The sequence below is a fragment of the Chiloscyllium plagiosum genome, chromosome 44 (assembly GCF_004010195.1).
Source record: "Chiloscyllium plagiosum isolate BGI_BamShark_2017 chromosome 44, ASM401019v2, whole genome shotgun sequence".
In the NCBI taxonomy this organism is placed as follows: Eukaryota; Metazoa; Chordata; class Chondrichthyes; order Orectolobiformes; family Hemiscylliidae; genus Chiloscyllium; species Chiloscyllium plagiosum.
Genome location: NC_057753.1, coordinates 13,610,596 through 13,628,897, shown reverse-complemented (window position 1 = coordinate 13,628,897; position 18,302 = coordinate 13,610,596). Strand labels below are relative to the sequence as shown.

General features: G+C 45.5%; 2 protein-coding genes across 2 annotated transcripts in view; one reads left to right on the top strand and one right to left on the bottom strand.

The window, feature by feature from the left end:
• Window positions 1-18,302, bottom strand: part of LOC122543700 (zinc finger protein 585B-like) — a 59,988-nt gene that overhangs the window by 12,396 nt on the left and 29,290 nt on the right. Inside the window, exon 6 of the mRNA XM_043682489.1 lies at window positions 14,022-14,106. Within this exon, the coding sequence (XP_043538424.1) occupies window positions 14,022-14,106 (85 nt within the window). The remainder of the gene's footprint in view (window positions 1-14,021; window positions 14,107-18,302) is intronic.
• Window positions 4,012-9,642, top strand: LOC122543600 (zinc finger protein 229-like). The gene is made up of 2 exons (XM_043682429.1): window positions 4,012-4,334; window positions 6,464-9,642. Exon 2 carries the CDS (start codon window positions 6,790-6,792, stop codon window positions 7,714-7,716), a length of 927 nt encoding a protein of 308 aa, XP_043538364.1. The 5' UTR covers window positions 4,012-4,334; window positions 6,464-6,789; the 3' UTR covers window positions 7,717-9,642.

The window sequence follows — 18,302 nt, the reverse complement described above, 5'->3', positions numbered from 1 at the left end:
CATTGTTGATATTACTCATTAGTTGCCCAATATGTCTCTTTACAGAGATAAACTATTAATATAGAAAATAACAGTGGTTTTCTATATCAGACCTGCAGAAACATAAAAAAGTCTCTGAAAATATCAGACTCAATAAGACTTGAAATCTACAAGTTAAAACTACTGACATTGTGTTCATGTGTTAATCCGCAGACCTTGTCTGCCCTCTCAGGATGCAATCAAATTTCCATGAAGTTCATGTTATCACCTTAGCCACTCGATGATGACACAGTCCCAATGCCCACACTGCTGTTGCCAAGGTAAGTACTGTATGGGTAATGGACACGTGCGCAGGCACAATGCTGAACAATTTCTGAAGCAGGTACAGAATGAGTGAGAGCGAGGGACACAGAGTGAGACATGGGTGCAGAAAGAGGTCATTTAATCCAACAATTCTCCTCCCATCTAATGAGAGCAAGCTGATCTGAAAATCCTCAAATCTATTTGCATGCCATTCCCAACCCTCCTCCACCTCCCTCCACCCCCAACCTCTGATTCCCTTATTTATCAGTTCTGAAGAAGTTGTACCATTCCCTTTGCTTTGGCTCTGTTTTTTGAATTGGATTAGCTTTATTATCACATGCGCTCACTGACATGAATACAGTGAAAAGTTTACAAGCTGTCACTGACGGCACCATCGTAGGTATAAATGTACTTAGGCACAGACTCTTGGTGCAAAGTGGAAAAACAAAGAAAGAAAATTAAGAAGTTAGACATAACAGTGCTTCTTACTAAAACATAGACAAATAACAAAGAAACACAGTTAATAGTTCAACATCACATGCGTCTCGCCATACTGGGCTTGCACTCCTCACAAGGGGTCAACTTTGCCCCAGTCGTTGCCTTGGGCAGCCTGCTCCAACTCTTGCCACCTCGAGCTACCCGCTCCCACCCTCACCGCTGACCCCTGGGGCTGCCGACTCCCGCTCTCCCTGCCTCGGACTGCTTAGGGCTGCCTGTTCCCACTCTCCCATCACTTGCGATGACTGCTGTCCACGTTGGAGACCTCTCTTGCCATCACGTTCAGATTGCCCTCTTCACACTGTCTTGATCACTTCCAAGATACCTCCTCTGTGCTGCAAATTAGATTAAGGAGACAAAAAGTGAAAGGACAGCAATAAAAGTGAAAGAAATAAACATAAAAATAAAAATGAACAGAGCAGACGAGCCACATGTGAGCAGGCACCCACTGTGCTGCTACTCTTCTGCCATCTTATGATTTTTCTCTCCATAGAAGCTACCAGGCCTACTGAGTTTTGATAGCGCTCAGTGTTAATTTCACACTTAGAGGTTCCCCATAATTTTGCCTTTAATCAACTCCTTTAAAATATCTGTCTCACCGCGAACGGCGGTCTCATTGAAGTACGTAAGATTCGTAAGAAGCATAATGGGATAACTGCTGAAAGACTGTTTCCCTTCATGGGAGATTCTACAAGCAGAAGAGGGCAGAGTCTTAGAAGAAATGGACACCAATTTAATTCTGAGATGAGGAGGAATTTCTTCTCTCAGAGAATTCTGAGTCTTTGGAACTCTTTGCCACAGCGAGCTGTGAAACAAAGTAACTGCAGATGCTGGAATCCAAAGTAGACAGGCAGGAGATTGGAAGGCAGCAAGTCAGGCGGCATCAGGAGGTGGACAAGTCAACGTTTCAGGTGTAAGGTGGATAACTTATTCAGAGTGGGCACCTTTTGAACAGACTGTGCAGTGGAACACCCAAAACGTCGACTTCTCCACCTCCTGATGCTGCCTGGCTAGCTGTGTTCTTCCAGCCTCCTGGCTGCCTACAGTCAGCAGTGAGGGCAGAGTCTTTGTGTACTTTATGGCTGAGATGGATGGACTCTTGATCAGTCGGGAATCAAAGGTTGCAGGGACAGGGCAGGAAAGTGGACATGAGGAATATCTGATCAGTCATGATCCTATTGAACAGGGGAGCATGCTCAATGGGCTGAACAGCATCACCCTGTTCCTATTTATGATGGTCACATTGAACCACCTCATCCTGACAAACTTTGCAGGAATGCACTTCACACAATCACTGCCCTTTGAGAGACCAAATTCCTCATTTCTGTCTGAGAGATATCAAGTGAAGCATAAACCACAGAGTGGGGTTTGGGCAGGGAATCAAGTTCCCAGTTTGATTTGCAACTCTAGCTCCCTCCGTCTCACCATAGACTGCACATGCTCAGACCATCATGGGATTGAAGATGACAAAGTTAAAAAAAATCACACAACATCGGGTTATAGTTAAACAGGTTTACTTAGAAATACTAGCTTTCGGAGCACTGATCCTTCTTCAGTTGGTTGTGAAGCAGGAGCAAAAGACAAAGAATTTATAGTGAAAAATTAGTGACATGCAAATAAAATGGTATATTTAACAAACCTAGATTGTTGTTAAATCTTTCATATTTTAGAATGGGTTCCAGGTTTTTGTTCATTAATATGTAAATCCCTAAAATTCTTTTAAGTCACATTCTCAAGATAAGTTAAGGTTTCATAAAATAAGGTGACATCAGTTCAGACAATGCACTAAAGGTGTGAGGTCAGGGTCTGTCTGTATCCCAATATTGAGTCAGACTGGTTCTATTTCCAAAGTGGAATTTACCAAATACTTTACAGATTGACTGTCTGCATTGACTGCCCATAGGTTGTGCATTGTTTGAACAAAATAGAATGCATGTTTAAATATAATTCTGCAAATACAAATTCACCCCATAGACTTATATGTGTGTGTGCATACAGGAGAGACAGAGAGAGAAAATATGAATGTGTGCATGTGAGCATTTGAATGCGAGTGCACATGAGAGGGTGTGTGTTTACGTGTGTGCAAGTTTGGTAAAGTGTGTGCAAATGTGATGGGTTATAAGCCTGTGAGAAGGTTGGTGGGTGTATGTGTCTGTGTGAGAGAGCATGTATATGACAAAGGGTCTGCATGAGGGAGTGTGTATGTGTAAGAGAGATAGTGTACAATGTCGTGGGTTCACCTGGAGTGTGACATGAAACCAAGGTCCTTAGATTCCCTACAGTGTGGAAACAGGCCCTTCAGCCCAACCAGTCCACACCGATCCTCTGAAGAGCAACCCATCCAAACCCATTTCCCCTCTGACTAATGTACCTAACACTATGGGCAATTTAAAATGGCCAATTCACCTGACCTGCACATCTTTGGACTGTGGGAGGAAACCGGAGCAAACCCATGCAGACAATGGGAGAATGTGCAAACTCCACACAGGCAGTTGCCGAGGCTGGAATCGAACCTGGGACCCTGATGCTGTGAGACAGCAGTGCTAACCACTGAGCCACCATGCCGTCCTGGTTGAGGCCATCGTCATGGGTTACCTTGGTTATCAAACCCTGTTTGGCCACTTTGCATTGTTGCCTGTCCGCAGGTCCACCCTGGAGGATGGCCACCTGAAGATCCGAGGGCGAATGTCCTTGACCCGCTGACATATTCCGCGACTGGGAGGGCACACCCCTGTCTGGTGATTGTTTTGCGCTGTCCTTTCACCCATCCTCATGGCACCTGCTTGGTTGACTTGAGTTACTTTGTTATGATTAGATTACTTAGTGTGGAAACAGGCCCTTCGGCCAAACAAGTCCACACCGACCCACCGAAGCGCAACCCACCCAGACCCATTCCCCTACATTTACCCATTCACCCACTACGGGCAATTTAGCACGGCCAATTCACCTAACCTGCACATTTTTGGAATGTGGAAGGAAACCGGAGCACCCAGAGGAAACCCACGCAGACACGGGGAGAATGTGCAAACTCCACACAGAGAGTCGCCTGAGGCGAGAATTGAACCTGAGAATGTGACTTAAATGAAGTTCTGGGATTTACATACTAATGAACCAAAACCTGCAAACCATTTTATAAGATTTAAGAACTTAACAACAATCCAGGTTTGTTAAATATATCGTTTTAATTGCATGACACTGTGATGGCTTGCTGTGTCCTATGATCCTATTTCACTGGCTACTTGATGAAGGAGCAGCGCTCAGAAAGCTAATGCTTCCAAATACACCTGTTGGACTGTAAGCCTGGTGTTGGGTGGACTTCAACTGTGTCCACCCCAGGACAATGCAGGCTTGCCCACGTCATTGAAGGCAACACCCAACCAATGGGAGCAGGGGGCGGGCCTGGAGGACCGCGTGGAAGCCGCAGGTCCTCCAGCCAATCGGAGTGAACGGACGGCTGGGCACGTGACCGTCCGCCACGTCGGTGTCCCCGTGCGCAAGCGGCAACGTCGTTCTAACTCAGGTCTGGGCTTGTGGGAGAGCCGAGTCGTTCAAAGGTGAGAATAAGTCGAGAGCGACAAGAGTGAGAACGGATTCAACAGCTTTGTTAAACGCTGGGAAATCCTCCCGCTCGGAACGGGACGCCTGAGGCTATGGTTTGAGGCCGACCAGAAAATGGCGGCAGGCCTAAAGCGGGGCAGTGCCCGATTGAGGGCGGCCATCTTTATTGTGGGAAAAGTGCATCAGGGCGCATGCGTAGCATTACGTCACAGGTGGCTGGGGAAAGCAGATCTGCCCATAGTGAATTCAAACCCAGAGAAATGTTCTGGATTAGTGGTGCTGGAAGAGCACAGAGGAATGTACGTTTATTCACAATTTCTATCCAAATTTTGCAGTACTCTGATGACTTTTTACATTTTTTTTTTCTGATGATTTGCAAGCAGTAAACGCAATAGGCCCCAGTTTGAGGAGGAAGGTTCACAAGTGGGGATGTGGGTGGAAGAAGAATAAACAATAATTCCACTTTGGGGGGGTGGGGTGGGGGGAAAATGATTGAGTGATAATGTTACGGAAACAGGGCCTTCAGTCCAACTCGCCTGTGACCTCAAGATGTTGTAAATTAACCCAGACAGATTGTCCAGCATTTGATGGGCGGCACGGTGGCACAGTGGTTAGCACTGCTGCCTCACAGCGCCAGAGACCCGGGTTCAATTCCCGCCTCAGGCGACTGACTGTGTGGAGTTTGCACATTCTCCCCGTGTCTGCGTGGGTTTCCTCCAGGTGCTCCGGTTTCCTCCCACAGTCCAAAGATGTGCAGGGTCAGGTGAATTGGCCATGCTAAGTTGCCCGTAGTGTTAGGTAAGGGGTAAGTGTAGGGGTATGGGTGGGTTTCGCTTCGGCGGGTCGGTGTGGACTTGTTGGGCCGAAGGCCCTGTTTCTACACTGTAATCTAATCTAATCACCGACGGTGTTCCCAAATTAAACTGGTTCCACCTGCCTGCCTGCCTTTGGTCCCTATTCATGCACTTAACTGAATACCTTTTAAAAGTTGTAACTGTACCTGCTTCCACCAGATCCTCTGGCATTTAATTCCACACATGAATGACTCTTTCAAACTTGTTGCCCTCATTCCCCTTTTTAAAACTTCCTCCTCTCACCTCAGAATTGTGCCCCCTGGTTTTGAACTCCTCTGGTAAAGACCCTTGCTATTAACCTTATCCATGCCCTTCAGGATTTTCTAAACATCTATAAGGCCACCCCTAAAACGCCTAATTCCAGTGAAAAAGGTCTCAGCCTACTTTTATAAATCAAACCCTCCACACTCATGGGTGGCATGGTGGCACAGTGGTTAGCACTGCTGCCTCACAGCGCCAGAGACACGGGTTAAATTCTCGCCTCTGGTGACTGACTGTGTGGAGTTTGCACATTCTCCCCGTGTCTGCGTGGGTTTCCTCCGGGTGCTCCGGTTTCCTCCCACAGTCCAAAAATGTGCAGGTTAGGTGAATTGGCCATGCTAAATTGCCAGTGTTAGGTCAATGGGTAAATCTAAGGGAATGGGTCTGGTGGGTTGCGCTTCGGCGGGTCGGTGTGGACTTGTTGGGCCGAAGGGCCTGTTTCCACACTCTTAAGTAGTCTAATCTAAACTCCATAACATCCTGGTAAATCTTTTCTGAACCCTCTCCAATTTCATAATATTCTTCTGACAGTAGGATTACCAAAACTGCATATAATCCAACGGCTTATGCCCGAAACTTCGATTCTCCTTCTCCTTTGATGCTGCCTGACCTGCTGCGCTTTTCCAGCAACACATGTTTAAGCTCTAAACATCCTGTACAGCCTCAATATGATGTCCCAACTCCTGTGTCCAGAGGTGTGACCAGTGAAGGCAAGTGTACTGAATGCCTTCTTAACTACCCTGTCGATATGTGACGCAAACTTCAAAGGGTTGTGAATCAGAACCCCTGTGTCTCCCTGTTCTACAACACTATCTTTAATTGTGTAAGTCTTGCCCTTGTTTCAATGAGGGTCTGACCTCTGGTAAGGAAGGAAATGCTAGAAGATGGGCAGAGAGTATTCACCCACAACCACTAGACAAAAAAAAGAGAGGAAAAACCACTCCATAGAAACTGGAACTGTCTTTTTTGATGTTCTAATCTTCACTGGCTTTTGTCATCTCGTTTTCCAGGGGAAGCAATTGCACAGATTTGAAAATGTCCTGTCAAGGTTCAACAGAGTCATCAGTTCACCAGGATCTGAATATCGCCAGCCTTTGAGTATGTAAGGAGAAACTTTTGTTCTGTCTTTTGGAGAAAAGACTACAAACATCAGTGCGACTGGAAAAGCACCAAGGCAGGCGCGTCATAAGTGAGTGTTGCCAGCATACAGACAGTGAAAGGAACTCCAATCATTCACACAGTTAAGAGATCACCATTCGAGCAGGGAGAGACTGTACATGTTTGGACAATCTTCTAACTAATCCTTCAGCTGAAGAGGTACAAATACATCCACACCATGGAGAATTTGTGGAAATGTGAGGACTGCGGGAAGGCATTCAAGTACCCCTCCCGGCTGGAAATCCATCAACGCATTCACACTGGGGAGAAGCCATTCAACTGCTCCATGTGTGGCAAAGGATTTATTGAGTCAAACAAATTGGTGGCACACCAGCGAATTCATACCGAGGAGAGGCCATTCAGCTGCAGCTGCTGTTCAAAAAGGTTCAGATCTTCTTCTGAAGTGAATAAGCACCAGCGAGTTCACACTGGGGAGAAGCCGTTCATCTGCTCTGTGTGTGGGAAGAGATTTACTCGTTCATCTGGCCTTCGATCACACCAGCGAATTCATACTGAGCAGAAGCCATTCAGCTGCACCTCCTGTGGTAAGAGGTTCAGACACTCTTCTGTTCTCATTGTACACCAATTCACTCACACCAGGGAGAGGCCATTCACTTGCTCCCTGTGCGGGAAAGGATTCACGCAGTCATCCAAACTGCTCATCCACCAGCGGGTTCACACTGGAGAAAAGCCGTTCACGTGCCCCTTGTGTGGCAAGGGATTTGCCCAGAGAGCCCATGTGTTGACACACCAGAGAATTCATAGTGGAGAGAAACCGTTCACCTGCTCTGAATGTGGGCAGGGATTCACTCGATCAGCCAGCTTGCTCATACACCAGCGGGTTCACACTGGAGAAAAACCTTTCACCTGCTCCGAATGTGGCAAGGGGTTTGCTCAGAAGATCAATCTGTCGACACACCAGCGCGTTCACACTGGAGAAAAGCCTTTCAGCTGCATTACCTGCGGGAAGAATTTCAGGAGGAAATCCACCCTCATTGTGCACCAGCGAGTTCACTCTGGGGAGAGACCGTTCACCTGCTCTGTGTGTGGGAAGGGATTCACTCAGTCCGTCAACCTAATGTCACACGAGCGAATTCATAAGTGAACCCCAGTGCCCCACGGACTACAGCAACTCAAGAAGAGAGTTCACCAACATCTTCTCAAAGAGGAACAGACAATAAATGCTGGCCCAGCCAGTGATTCCCTTACACCATGAAATAATGCGAAAAGAGGGACTGCGGAATTTGGATTCTCATATTTTTGCTTCACTTGCTTCAGGACATTTTTAACATGAAGCCAACACATTCACAAAAGTATAGCTTGCAGAGGGGATTACAAGTGCTTTGTACAGCCAAGCTCTCCACTATGATTTTGTCATTTAGTCCTGTATTGTGGAATCTGACACACCACACCCAACATTTTTCAGGTTAAGAACGAAGTGGAAGAAAGTGACACGTAATCGTCCACTTGATTTGATTTTTTTTTTCCCAGTTTCCTATCCTTGCTGTCCCCTGCAGATACGAAAGAAATTTATTTGTACACCAGTCGGACAGCAAGTTGAAAATCAGTCCCAACTGAAAACAAGGCCAAAAATACAGTATGCTTTCAGAGACTTGTCCTGCACTGAAAATGCTGTGTTAGTCACTCGCACAGAGACTCAGCTGCAAAGTCTCATGAACTTTCTGTAACTCCTTGCCTGTAAGGGAAGCTGTTTGGGACTAGGATTTACACCGAGGAAAATCCTTTTATTAAAAACTGAAATTATCTTTCTGAATACCTACCCTCGACTGTCACTGTGGACTTGAGTAAACTCCTTTACAGGATACCAGAAGGGGAGGGTTCCCTGTTCAGAATCTCAAATCAAACCTCATGTCACTCGTCAACAGAGCGACTTGATCCATCAGGACTTGAATACCATTGATCTTGAAAAGTTGAAGGAGGAGTGTTTATTTTGTCTGCGGGAGAGCAAATCAAATAATCAGTGAGAATCAGCAACAGGCACACAATCTAAGAGGATACTGGGGCAGCAGTGACTGTGTAATCAGTTTTTAAAAATTACTACATCATTCACAGTGGGGAGACACAGTGTTTGTGTTACACGTCGGATCAGGGCTTCATCTGATTGTCCAACCTGGAGAGAGACAGAAACACGGGCACCATGAACAAAATGTGGAAATGTGAGCACTGTGGTAAAGGGTTAACATCTTCGTCTTGGCTGGGAAGTTACTGATGTGGTCCCGTTGGGGGTAATCAATTTATCTATTCTGTATGTGGGAAGAGATCTCCTCAGACATCTCCCCCGGATGTCACAGCAGACAGTTCGCACCGAGCAGAGGCCCTGCAACTGCATTTACAGTGGGAAAGGAATTCAACAATTCATCCAGCCACGCTGCACCCCAATGACTTCGCACAGGGGGAGACCGTGTGTGGGAAAGGATTCACTCAAACATTCGACCTGATTGGACACCAAGGGGTTCACAGAGTAGACAAGACCATTCACCCGACTTGGTTGTGGGAAGGGGTTCACTCAGTTGTTTGTTCTCCTGTCATACCACTGAGTTCACACTAAGGAGAAACACAGTTCGGCGGCTCTTCCTTTTGGAAGCATTTCAGACAGTTATCCAAATCAAAAACAGGAATTACTGGAGAGACTCAGCTGGTAGGGCAGCATCTGGGGAGGAAGAGCACAGAGTCAATGTTTTGGGTGCAGTGCCACTTTGTTCAGAATCCCCACGTTCAAACTGGCAAGGAACTGTTCCCGTGTTCCATGTGAAGGAACGGATGCCTCAGTTGTGATACCTGCGGAAATGTCAGTGCGTTCATAAGTGAAGGCAGGGTTCTGATTCTGCTGCTATTGTCCACATTAACAACAGGCAGGATTCATCCTGTGAAAGCACTTAGTTTGTTTCTGCTGACATGAGCAGACCTGTAACTGGCTGGAGTTTAACATTCTGGATAACCTAAATTAATCTAGTCTCATTTGCCAGCACTTAGCCCACATCCTCCCTAATCATATGCTCATTCAGATGCCTTTTAAATATTGTAATTGTACCCGCCTCCACCACTTCCTCTAGCAGCTCATTCCACATATGCACTACCCTCTGCATGAAAGAGTTGCCCCTTAAATCCCTTACAAATTGTTCCCCTCTCACCTAAACCAATGCCCTCTAATCCTGGCCTTCCCCCACCCCAGGGAAAATATCGTGTCTATCCTATCCATGTCTCTTGTGATTTTATAAATCTCTTTCAAGTCATCCCTCAGCCTCCGACAATCCAGGGAAAGCGCCCCCAGCCTATTCAGCATCTTCCTGTAGTTCAAACCCTCCAAACCTGGCAACATCCTTGTACATCTTTTCTGAGCCCTTTCAAGTTTCACAACATCCTTCCGATAGGATGGAGACCAGAATTGCAAACAGTACTCCAAAAGTGGCCTAACCAATGTCCTGTACAGCTGCAACGTGACCTCCCAAATCTTATACTCAATACTCTAATAAAGGAAAGCACACCAAATGCCTTCTTCACTATCCTATCCACCTGCGACTCTACTTTCAGGAACTATGAATCTGCAATCCAAGGTCTCCTCATTCAGCAACATTCCCAGGACCACATCATTAAGTGTATAAATCCTGCCTTATTTGCCTTTCCAAAATGCAGCACCTCATATTCACCTAAATTAAACTCCCATCTGCCACTCGTCAGCCCATTGGCCCATCTGATCAAGATTCCTTTGTATTCTGTCACCTCCAATTTTGGTGTCATCTGCAAACTTACTAACTGTACCTCCTATGTTCACATTCAATCATTTATATAAATGACAAAAAGCAGTGGACTCAGCACTGATCCTTGTGGCACACCACTGGTCACAGGCCTCCAGTCTGAAAAACAACCCTCGACCGTCACCCTCTCTCTTCTACCTTCAAGCCAGCTCTGTATCCACATGTCTCGTTCTCCCTGTATTCCATGTGATCTAACCTTGCTAACCATTCTCCCATGGGGAACCTTGTCAGATGCCATACTGAAGTCCATTTCAATTACATCCATCATTCTGCCCTCATGAATCCTCTTCAGTATTTAAGAGTCCCCCCATAGAATCAAGTTTGTGAGACATGATTTCCCATGCACAAAGCCATGTTTACTATCCCTAATAAGTCCTTGCCTTTCCAAACACATGAAATTCCTGTCCCTCAGGATTCCTTCCAAAACTTACCCACCACTGATGTCATGCTCACTGGTCCATTGTTCCTTAATTAGTGGCACTACACTAGTCAACCTCCAGTCTTCCAGCATCCTCATTTTGTGACTATTGATGATACAGATATCTCAGTGAGGAGCCCAGCAATCATTTCCATGGCTTCCACAGAGTTCTAGGATCAGGTCCTAGGGATATATCCTCCTTTATGTGTTTTAAGGCATCCAGCACCTCCTCCTCTATTAATATGGACATTTTTCACAATGTCACCATCTATTTCTCCACATTCTATATCTTCCGTGTCCTTCTCCACAGTAAACACTGATGGAAAATACTTGTTAAGCATCTCCTTTATTTCCTGCAGTTCCACAAATAGGCTGCCTTGCTGATCTTTAATTGGCTCTATTCTCTCCTCAATTACCGTTTTGTCCTTAACATATTTATAAAGTCCCTTTGAGTTCTCCTTAACCCTATTTGCCAAAGCTATCTCATGTCCCATTTTTTGTCTTCCTGATTTCCCTGTTAAGTATATTCCTACTGTCTTCATACACTTCTAAGGATTCACTCAATATCTGCTGTGTAAACCTGACCAAAACGTCAATTTCTGTAGCCATCCAACATTCCTTTCACCTACCAGACTCGCCTTTCACAATAACAGAATCATTGTCTCTGGACTCTCATTATCTCATTTCTGAATGCTTTCCCTTTTCCAGCCGTTCTTTTACCTGCGACTATCCACCCCCAATCACCTTTTGGAATTTCTGGCCTAATACAGTCAAAGTTGGCCTTTGTCCAATTTAGAACTTTAACTCTTAGATCTGGTCTCTCCTTTTCCATCAATATTTCCAAACTAATAGAATAATGGTTGCTGGCCCCGAAGTACTCCCCCACTGATACCTCAGTCAATTGCTGTGCTGGCCTGCCTTATTTCCCAAGAGGATTGATTCAAAAAATCTCAGAAACCTGTTCACAGTAAAATTGTGAACTTTTCATAAATTCTAAATGGACCTTTGGCAGCAAATCTATAACTCTGAAAGGCTGTACTGATGAACGTCTCCAATGAAAAAGTGCTGGTTAATCCTCTCTGAAAATTCTCGCTATTTTGCACATTCTTGATTGTGGCGTGTCTATTGTGAAATGAAATTATGAAGGAGCATGAAATTGAAGACGGAAGTATTTTACAGACAAATCAATAAAAAATTCATGGTGGGTGTCCTCACTGCTGTTTTTGGTCAGTTCTTTTTTAACTTCACATTTTCTAAAGACACAACCAGTTTTGGCTTCCCTGGACACCAATGCAGTGTTTCTAAACCCTTCTCTTGGCTGTGGGCTGAGCAGCCTATTTTGGCGCACCTGCTTTTAGTACAGCCTCACCAATCCTCTGTAAGACCTCTACACATACAACAAAAGGGGAATCTTCCATTGGATTTCCTGTATACAGTAAGTTGGTTATCACAACTGAACGTGACCATTTTTGCTGGTGAACCCACAGAATCCTGCCCTCGCATCCTGCAGCATTGGATGGATCAAATCTCAGATTCCCCCAGGTCCCTCGGCTTCCCATGTGAACACGCAATGCAACAGCTACACATCCACCGATAACTATAGAGGTGGAGAAGAACATACGAACTGCAGTCAGTCTGGTTGCTTGTACGTTTCCGTGAGGCAGGCCATCTTAAAAAACAATCAAGTGTAGTTTCTGTGAGTATCACGGTTTAGTTTCCGAGACCCTTTGTCATATTAATGAGCAGAAAAGTTTAAAGTTTAAAACCCCATTAAATTTTAGAATCTGAACACCACCACTCATCTCATTTTAAAATACACATCAGTGCTGTCACGTCACAGCTCTCATGCTCCCATCTGGATCAGTAGCAAGATGAGAATGGAGTGGGTTAGTTTGACAGCAGTGCTCCTCCCTTTTATTTCTCAATCTCTTGAGCACAGTAGTTCGCACTGCTGTCTCACAGCGCCAAAGACCCGGGTTCAATTCCTGCCTCAGGCAACCATCTGTGTAGAGTTTGCACATGCTCCCCGTGTCTGAATGGGTTTCCTCCGGGTGCTCCGGTTTCCTCCCACAGTCCAAAATTGTGCAGGTTAGGTGAATTGGCCATGCTAATGGGTGAAAGGGTAAAATGTAGGGGAATGGGTCTGGGTGGGTTGCTCTTCAGAGGGTCGGTGTGGACTTGTTGGGCCGAAGGGCCTGTTTCCACACTGTAAGTAATCTAATCTAATCTAAATATTAAGAGGGGGGTGTCTCTCTCTCTCTTTCTTCCTCTGTTCAGGTAGGGGGGAAGAACTCTGATCGAGTGTGTAGGATGTCCTGATAGTCAGAGAAGGAGGTCTGTTCACTGGTTCGATTCTCAGGTTGCCTTCAGCCTGAGTCTCCTGCTCAAGGGACATCAGTTTGTACCTGGGCTGAGTGACAATATATGGGCTACCTGCCCCTTGAGAAATTTGAGCTGATTTATACGATGCCAGCTTTTTTTGACTATTCCCAGCTGTAATTTGCAAAGTGAAGGACTCAATTTCTCAAGAATCAAATCGAGCCCAGCACACTGTGGGGAAAGGAGAGATGTAGTTCAGAACACTGTCAGCATCACTGTGCCCCCTAGTTTATAGTCCACAAGGTGCACGTGTTTGTCCCACAGAACCTTCTGAGTTTATACTGCCTTCCCCAATCTACGCGGTGCCACAATCCTGGCCCCGAAGTCTTCCTTGGGGTCAACAGGCTCAACCTTTGGGGGTGGCACGCTGGTTCAGTGGTTATCACTGCTATCTCACAGTGCCAGGGACCCAGGTTCGATTCAAACCTCAGGCGACTGTCTGTGTGGAGTTTGCACATTCTCCGCATGTCCACATGGGTTTCCATTGTGTAACCTAGGCTTTCCTCCCACCATCTAAAGATGTGGAAGTTAGGCAGATTGGCTAAATTGCTCATCATATTCAGGGATCTGTCGCTTCGGTGCAGTATCCATGGGGAATACAGGAACGGGGTCGAGGGTTGGGTCTGGGTGGGATGCTCTTCGAAGGGTCAGTGTGAATATGTTGGACTGAATAGCCTGTTCCCACACTGGGGATTCTATGATCGAAATGTCTCTGTCCTGTCCCTCTGTGAGCAGTCCTTCCCTGGTTATTATATCTGCACTTTTATTTCCGTGTTTTTCAGTGTGCTTTAACTTTCTCTAGAATGTTTTTGCCACCGTAAGCTACTTTGAATATACCATCTCTTCCTGGAAATCTCTGGTTGTTCTTCCACAAAGGCAAAGGTATTTGATAAAAGCTCCAGAATGACCCAGTGAGCAAAACCTAGATGTAAAGAAATAAAAGGGACAGTTGCTAATTCCACACCTTGCGGCCCCATATTTGCAGGTAGTTTATCTGGGCTCCCCACCCCATCAAGACCTCCAATTTGGGTCCTGCATGTAAACAGGGAGAAAGTGAGGACAGCAGATGCTGGAAATCAGAGTCAAGTGTGTCATGCTGGAAAAGCACAGCAGGTTAGGCAGCATCCAAGAAGCAGGAGAATCAACATTTCAGGCATAAGCCCTTCATCAGGAATTGTATTACTGCATGTGAACATCCTATATACCGTTGGCCCCCTATTTACATAAGAAGTCCTGTCCATACAATTATTTGGAATTTCCCTGTCAATGCCACGAATATTGCCGCCAATATCACTCTCCACGTTCTATTTCGGTTTAAAAGGACCCATTCCTGGTGCCAAAATTGACCACTCATGATGCAGGAAGGTGGATCTGCAGCCTGGGTTTCCAGATCCTGGGTTAACCATGTTAACAGGCACTGGTCTCTCTGGCCCTTCTCAGGGCAGAGCAGTGCTATAACTTCCTCCGGAGTGTCAGCTCCCAGCGAGCACCGTGACCGATCTGGCCACTTACAAAGCTGACCCGTCCCTTGTTCTGGGGCCCTTCCTCTGCCCTACCACTCATTCCTCCAGGCCATGGGGACCATCTGTGGGGCTGCTTGTCATTTTGATATCTCCTGCATTTCCCTTGCCAATCTCTGGATCCTTGCTGAGCTACAGGTGCCTGATTCTGTACCTCACGCCAAGCTACAGGTCCCTGTCTCTGTACCTCGCGTTTTTTATTATTCTTTGCTGAGCTACAGTCCCTGACACTGTACCTGACTTATTTTACTCTGAACCCTGAGTAACCTTAAAGTTCTTAAATGTTTGTGCACACACGCAAACTTGAAATCTGCTGAGATGTTAAAACGTGCACTCTAACCCAATTTCAGTTGGTCGAACTGGAGTTGAGCCTGTTCTTCCTGCTGCCAAGTTTCCTGTTTCTTGGTCCTGATATTCTAAGGAGTGTGTGTTGCAGACATCAAGCCTCAAACTAACTCCACTAAAAAAACTACCTCCAGTTCAAAGACAACTATGAATGATGCCTCTATTTTCTGTCACTCAGCCAGTTTCATATCAATGTTATTGTCGTCCCTTTTATTCCTTTACATCTAGGTTTTGCTCACTGGGTCAGTCAGGAGCTTTTATCGAATACCTTTGCCTGTCCATGTTCATCCGATCAACTGAAATATCATCAACTCTCCTTGAAACTTCGAGATATAGTTCACCATGATTTTCTGTGAACGATCCTGTTTTTGCTTTCCCGAATGAATCTACGTTTCTTCAACTGGCTCCTCATTTTGTCCAGTATGCTCATTTCTAACGTGCCACAGCACCCAGATTTAACTGACTGCCCTGTCAGTGCTGAATTAACTGACAAAAAGTTTTCATTTGGCAAAATGAAAGAGTAGTAATGGAGATGTAGAGGCATCGAGGTGTATCTGGATGAGGTGTGAACAGAATATTTAGATATCCTAAATACAAATTTTTTTAAAAATCAGTTTATGATGGCATTGACTGCAATCATGCTTTCAGAAGCTGCCAGACCTGTTGGGTATTTGCATCTTTTTTCTGTCAGATTTCCAGCATTTTGCTTCTGCATTTGTTCTTAGGACTCGAGGGTTCAAAGGGTGGAGGGAGAAAACCTTCATGACTAAATCTCCCAGCTCTGCTTCCCCTCCCCCACCTCATCCCAGTTCCAAACCTCAAACTCGGCACCGCCCCCTTGAACTGTCCAACCTGCCCATCTTCCTTCCCACCTATCCACTCCACCCTCCCCTCTGACCCATCACCATCAAACCCCACCTGCACCTACTTATCGCCTTTCCAGCTTCCTTCAAGCCCACCCCAACCCCCATCCTCCTATTTATCTCCCAATTCCCATCCCTCCCCTTCCACATTCCTGAAGGGCTTATGCCTGATATGTCGATTCTCCTGCTCCTCGGATGCTGCCTGATCTGCTGTGCTTTTCCAGCACCACACTTTTGACTCTCCTTTTGTGGATTTGTGCAAACATTCACTTACTTCAACGTTGGCTTTTAATAATAGTCCAAGAGCTTACTTAGTCATGTTTTTCCCCAAGTATTGTCTCCACAAAGGATCAGATCAGTTTCTCTCAACTTCACAACCTGTGTATGTTCTTCTCGCTCCTCTCTCACAACCTTTCGTTTGCTGTTCAAAAGGTTAATTTGCAACTAGCAGATTCGTATGAGTAAGCATCCAGGTCTGACAGGCATTCTGTTAATCGAAAGGATTTTGAACATGGAAGGAAAAAGTACGTCACACCCACTGTGTGTGCGCCAGAGTCTGCCAGCATTTATCTCACAATGTCCAAACACCATTGCAGATACACAGGAGAGTGACAGTGGAAATATGGGAATTGTGTGAAGGGGTTTTTTTTTACCCATCCCAGCTAACGCACCAACACAGTCACACTGGGGAGAAGGCATTCACCTGCTCTGACTGGGGGAAAGAGATTCACACCATCATCCAACCTGTTGACACTGGAGAGAGACCATTCATTTGATCTCTGTGCGGGAAGGGAGTCATTTCGTCATCCACACTTCGGATGCATCAGCAAGTTCACACTCGGGAGAAACTGTTCAGCTGCTCCCAGTCAGGGAAGGGATTCATTCAGCCATCCTCCCTGCAAAGACACCAGTGAGTTCATACTGGTGAGAAACCGTTCACTTGCTCCATGTGTGGAATGGATTTCACTCTCACAACTGATCTGCTGAGACACCAGTGGAGAGAAACCGTTCAACCGCTCAGTGTGTGGAAAGGGATTCAGTCAGGCATCCAACCTGGTAACACCGAGTTCACAATGGAGAGAAACTTTTCACCTGCTCTGACTGTGGGAAAGTAATGTATTCACTTAGTCATCCCTGGTGAGTCACCAGCGAATTCACGAACAAGTTCAGTTGAAGGAGGTTTTCTCTTGTTAACACCAAAGAATGAACATTTGTCTTTGGCAGTTAAAATAGTAGTAATACTTTTGTAGCTGGAGGACTTGGTTTTTAAATGATCACAACATGCACATATTCACACTGGATAGAGACTGTCCATCTGTGTGCTGCAATAATAAGTAAAACTGTTGAAGAAATTCAGCAGATCTGGAAGCCTCTGTGCAGAGGAATAATTGGAATTGAAACACTATCTGTTTTGCCACGGTGCTGGCAGACCTGCTGAGTTTCTCCAGCACATTTTTCAGAAACACCTTGCAAGGTCCTCGTTTACTGATACCATAAGTACTGAAAGCCAGTCAAATACTCCTGTACTCAATGGGGATAGAGTTTTTTAAAGAATTCAAACCCTTAGGATTTCAGTGTTACAACAAGAACACGACTTCACAGAGATTTAAGAAAAAAAGAGAAATCAAATCCTGCAACACTGAAAAGAACACAGATGGGGATAGGTCCCATGTCGTTAGAAAGTGATAAATTAAATGTAGACAGTTTCAGGTCAGACTACTTCAAAAGGAACACTTCCCAGCACTAACACTAACCCCTATTGCACACCCTCCTGACCAGTCAATGGGTGTATTATATGTGGTTATTTAAAAATGAAAGTTAATATTTTGCCAACTTCCCCAACTGGTCATACTCTTGATGAAGGATAATTCCTAGCTCAGCTTGGATTGCAAAACAGTGTTTTATTTTTAGCAATGTACGGGAAACAAACCTGCAGGTTCACTTCCAGTCAGGAACAGATCACAGCTTTACACTAATCTCTGATTTAAACCACATTTCCAGCACTCACTGTTCGTCCGCTGACCCTAAACCCAGTTGTAAATGAGGTTCTGTTCCACGTCTAGGAGCTCTGTGCCATGGAAGACAGTGGTTGGGACACATGTCTTACACTACCGCAGGATTAACCCACACCAAGGCTTTGCTGTTGGAGAAGCGAGACAAGAAAGACCAAAAGTGCCATTTGTCCCCCTCAGTGTGACCTGAAAGATGTGTCCAGGCTGACGTCTGTTGCTGCCATACGATCTTCCCCCAAGACTGTCCTTTCTGAGCTCCGGGTGGTATTGAAAACTCGGGGCAGAAACACAACAATCCACAGCAACGTGTTTGAAACAAAGCTGATTTAATTAACATTTCTCCAGAATATTAAACACCAGTTCAATATAACAGGTCAT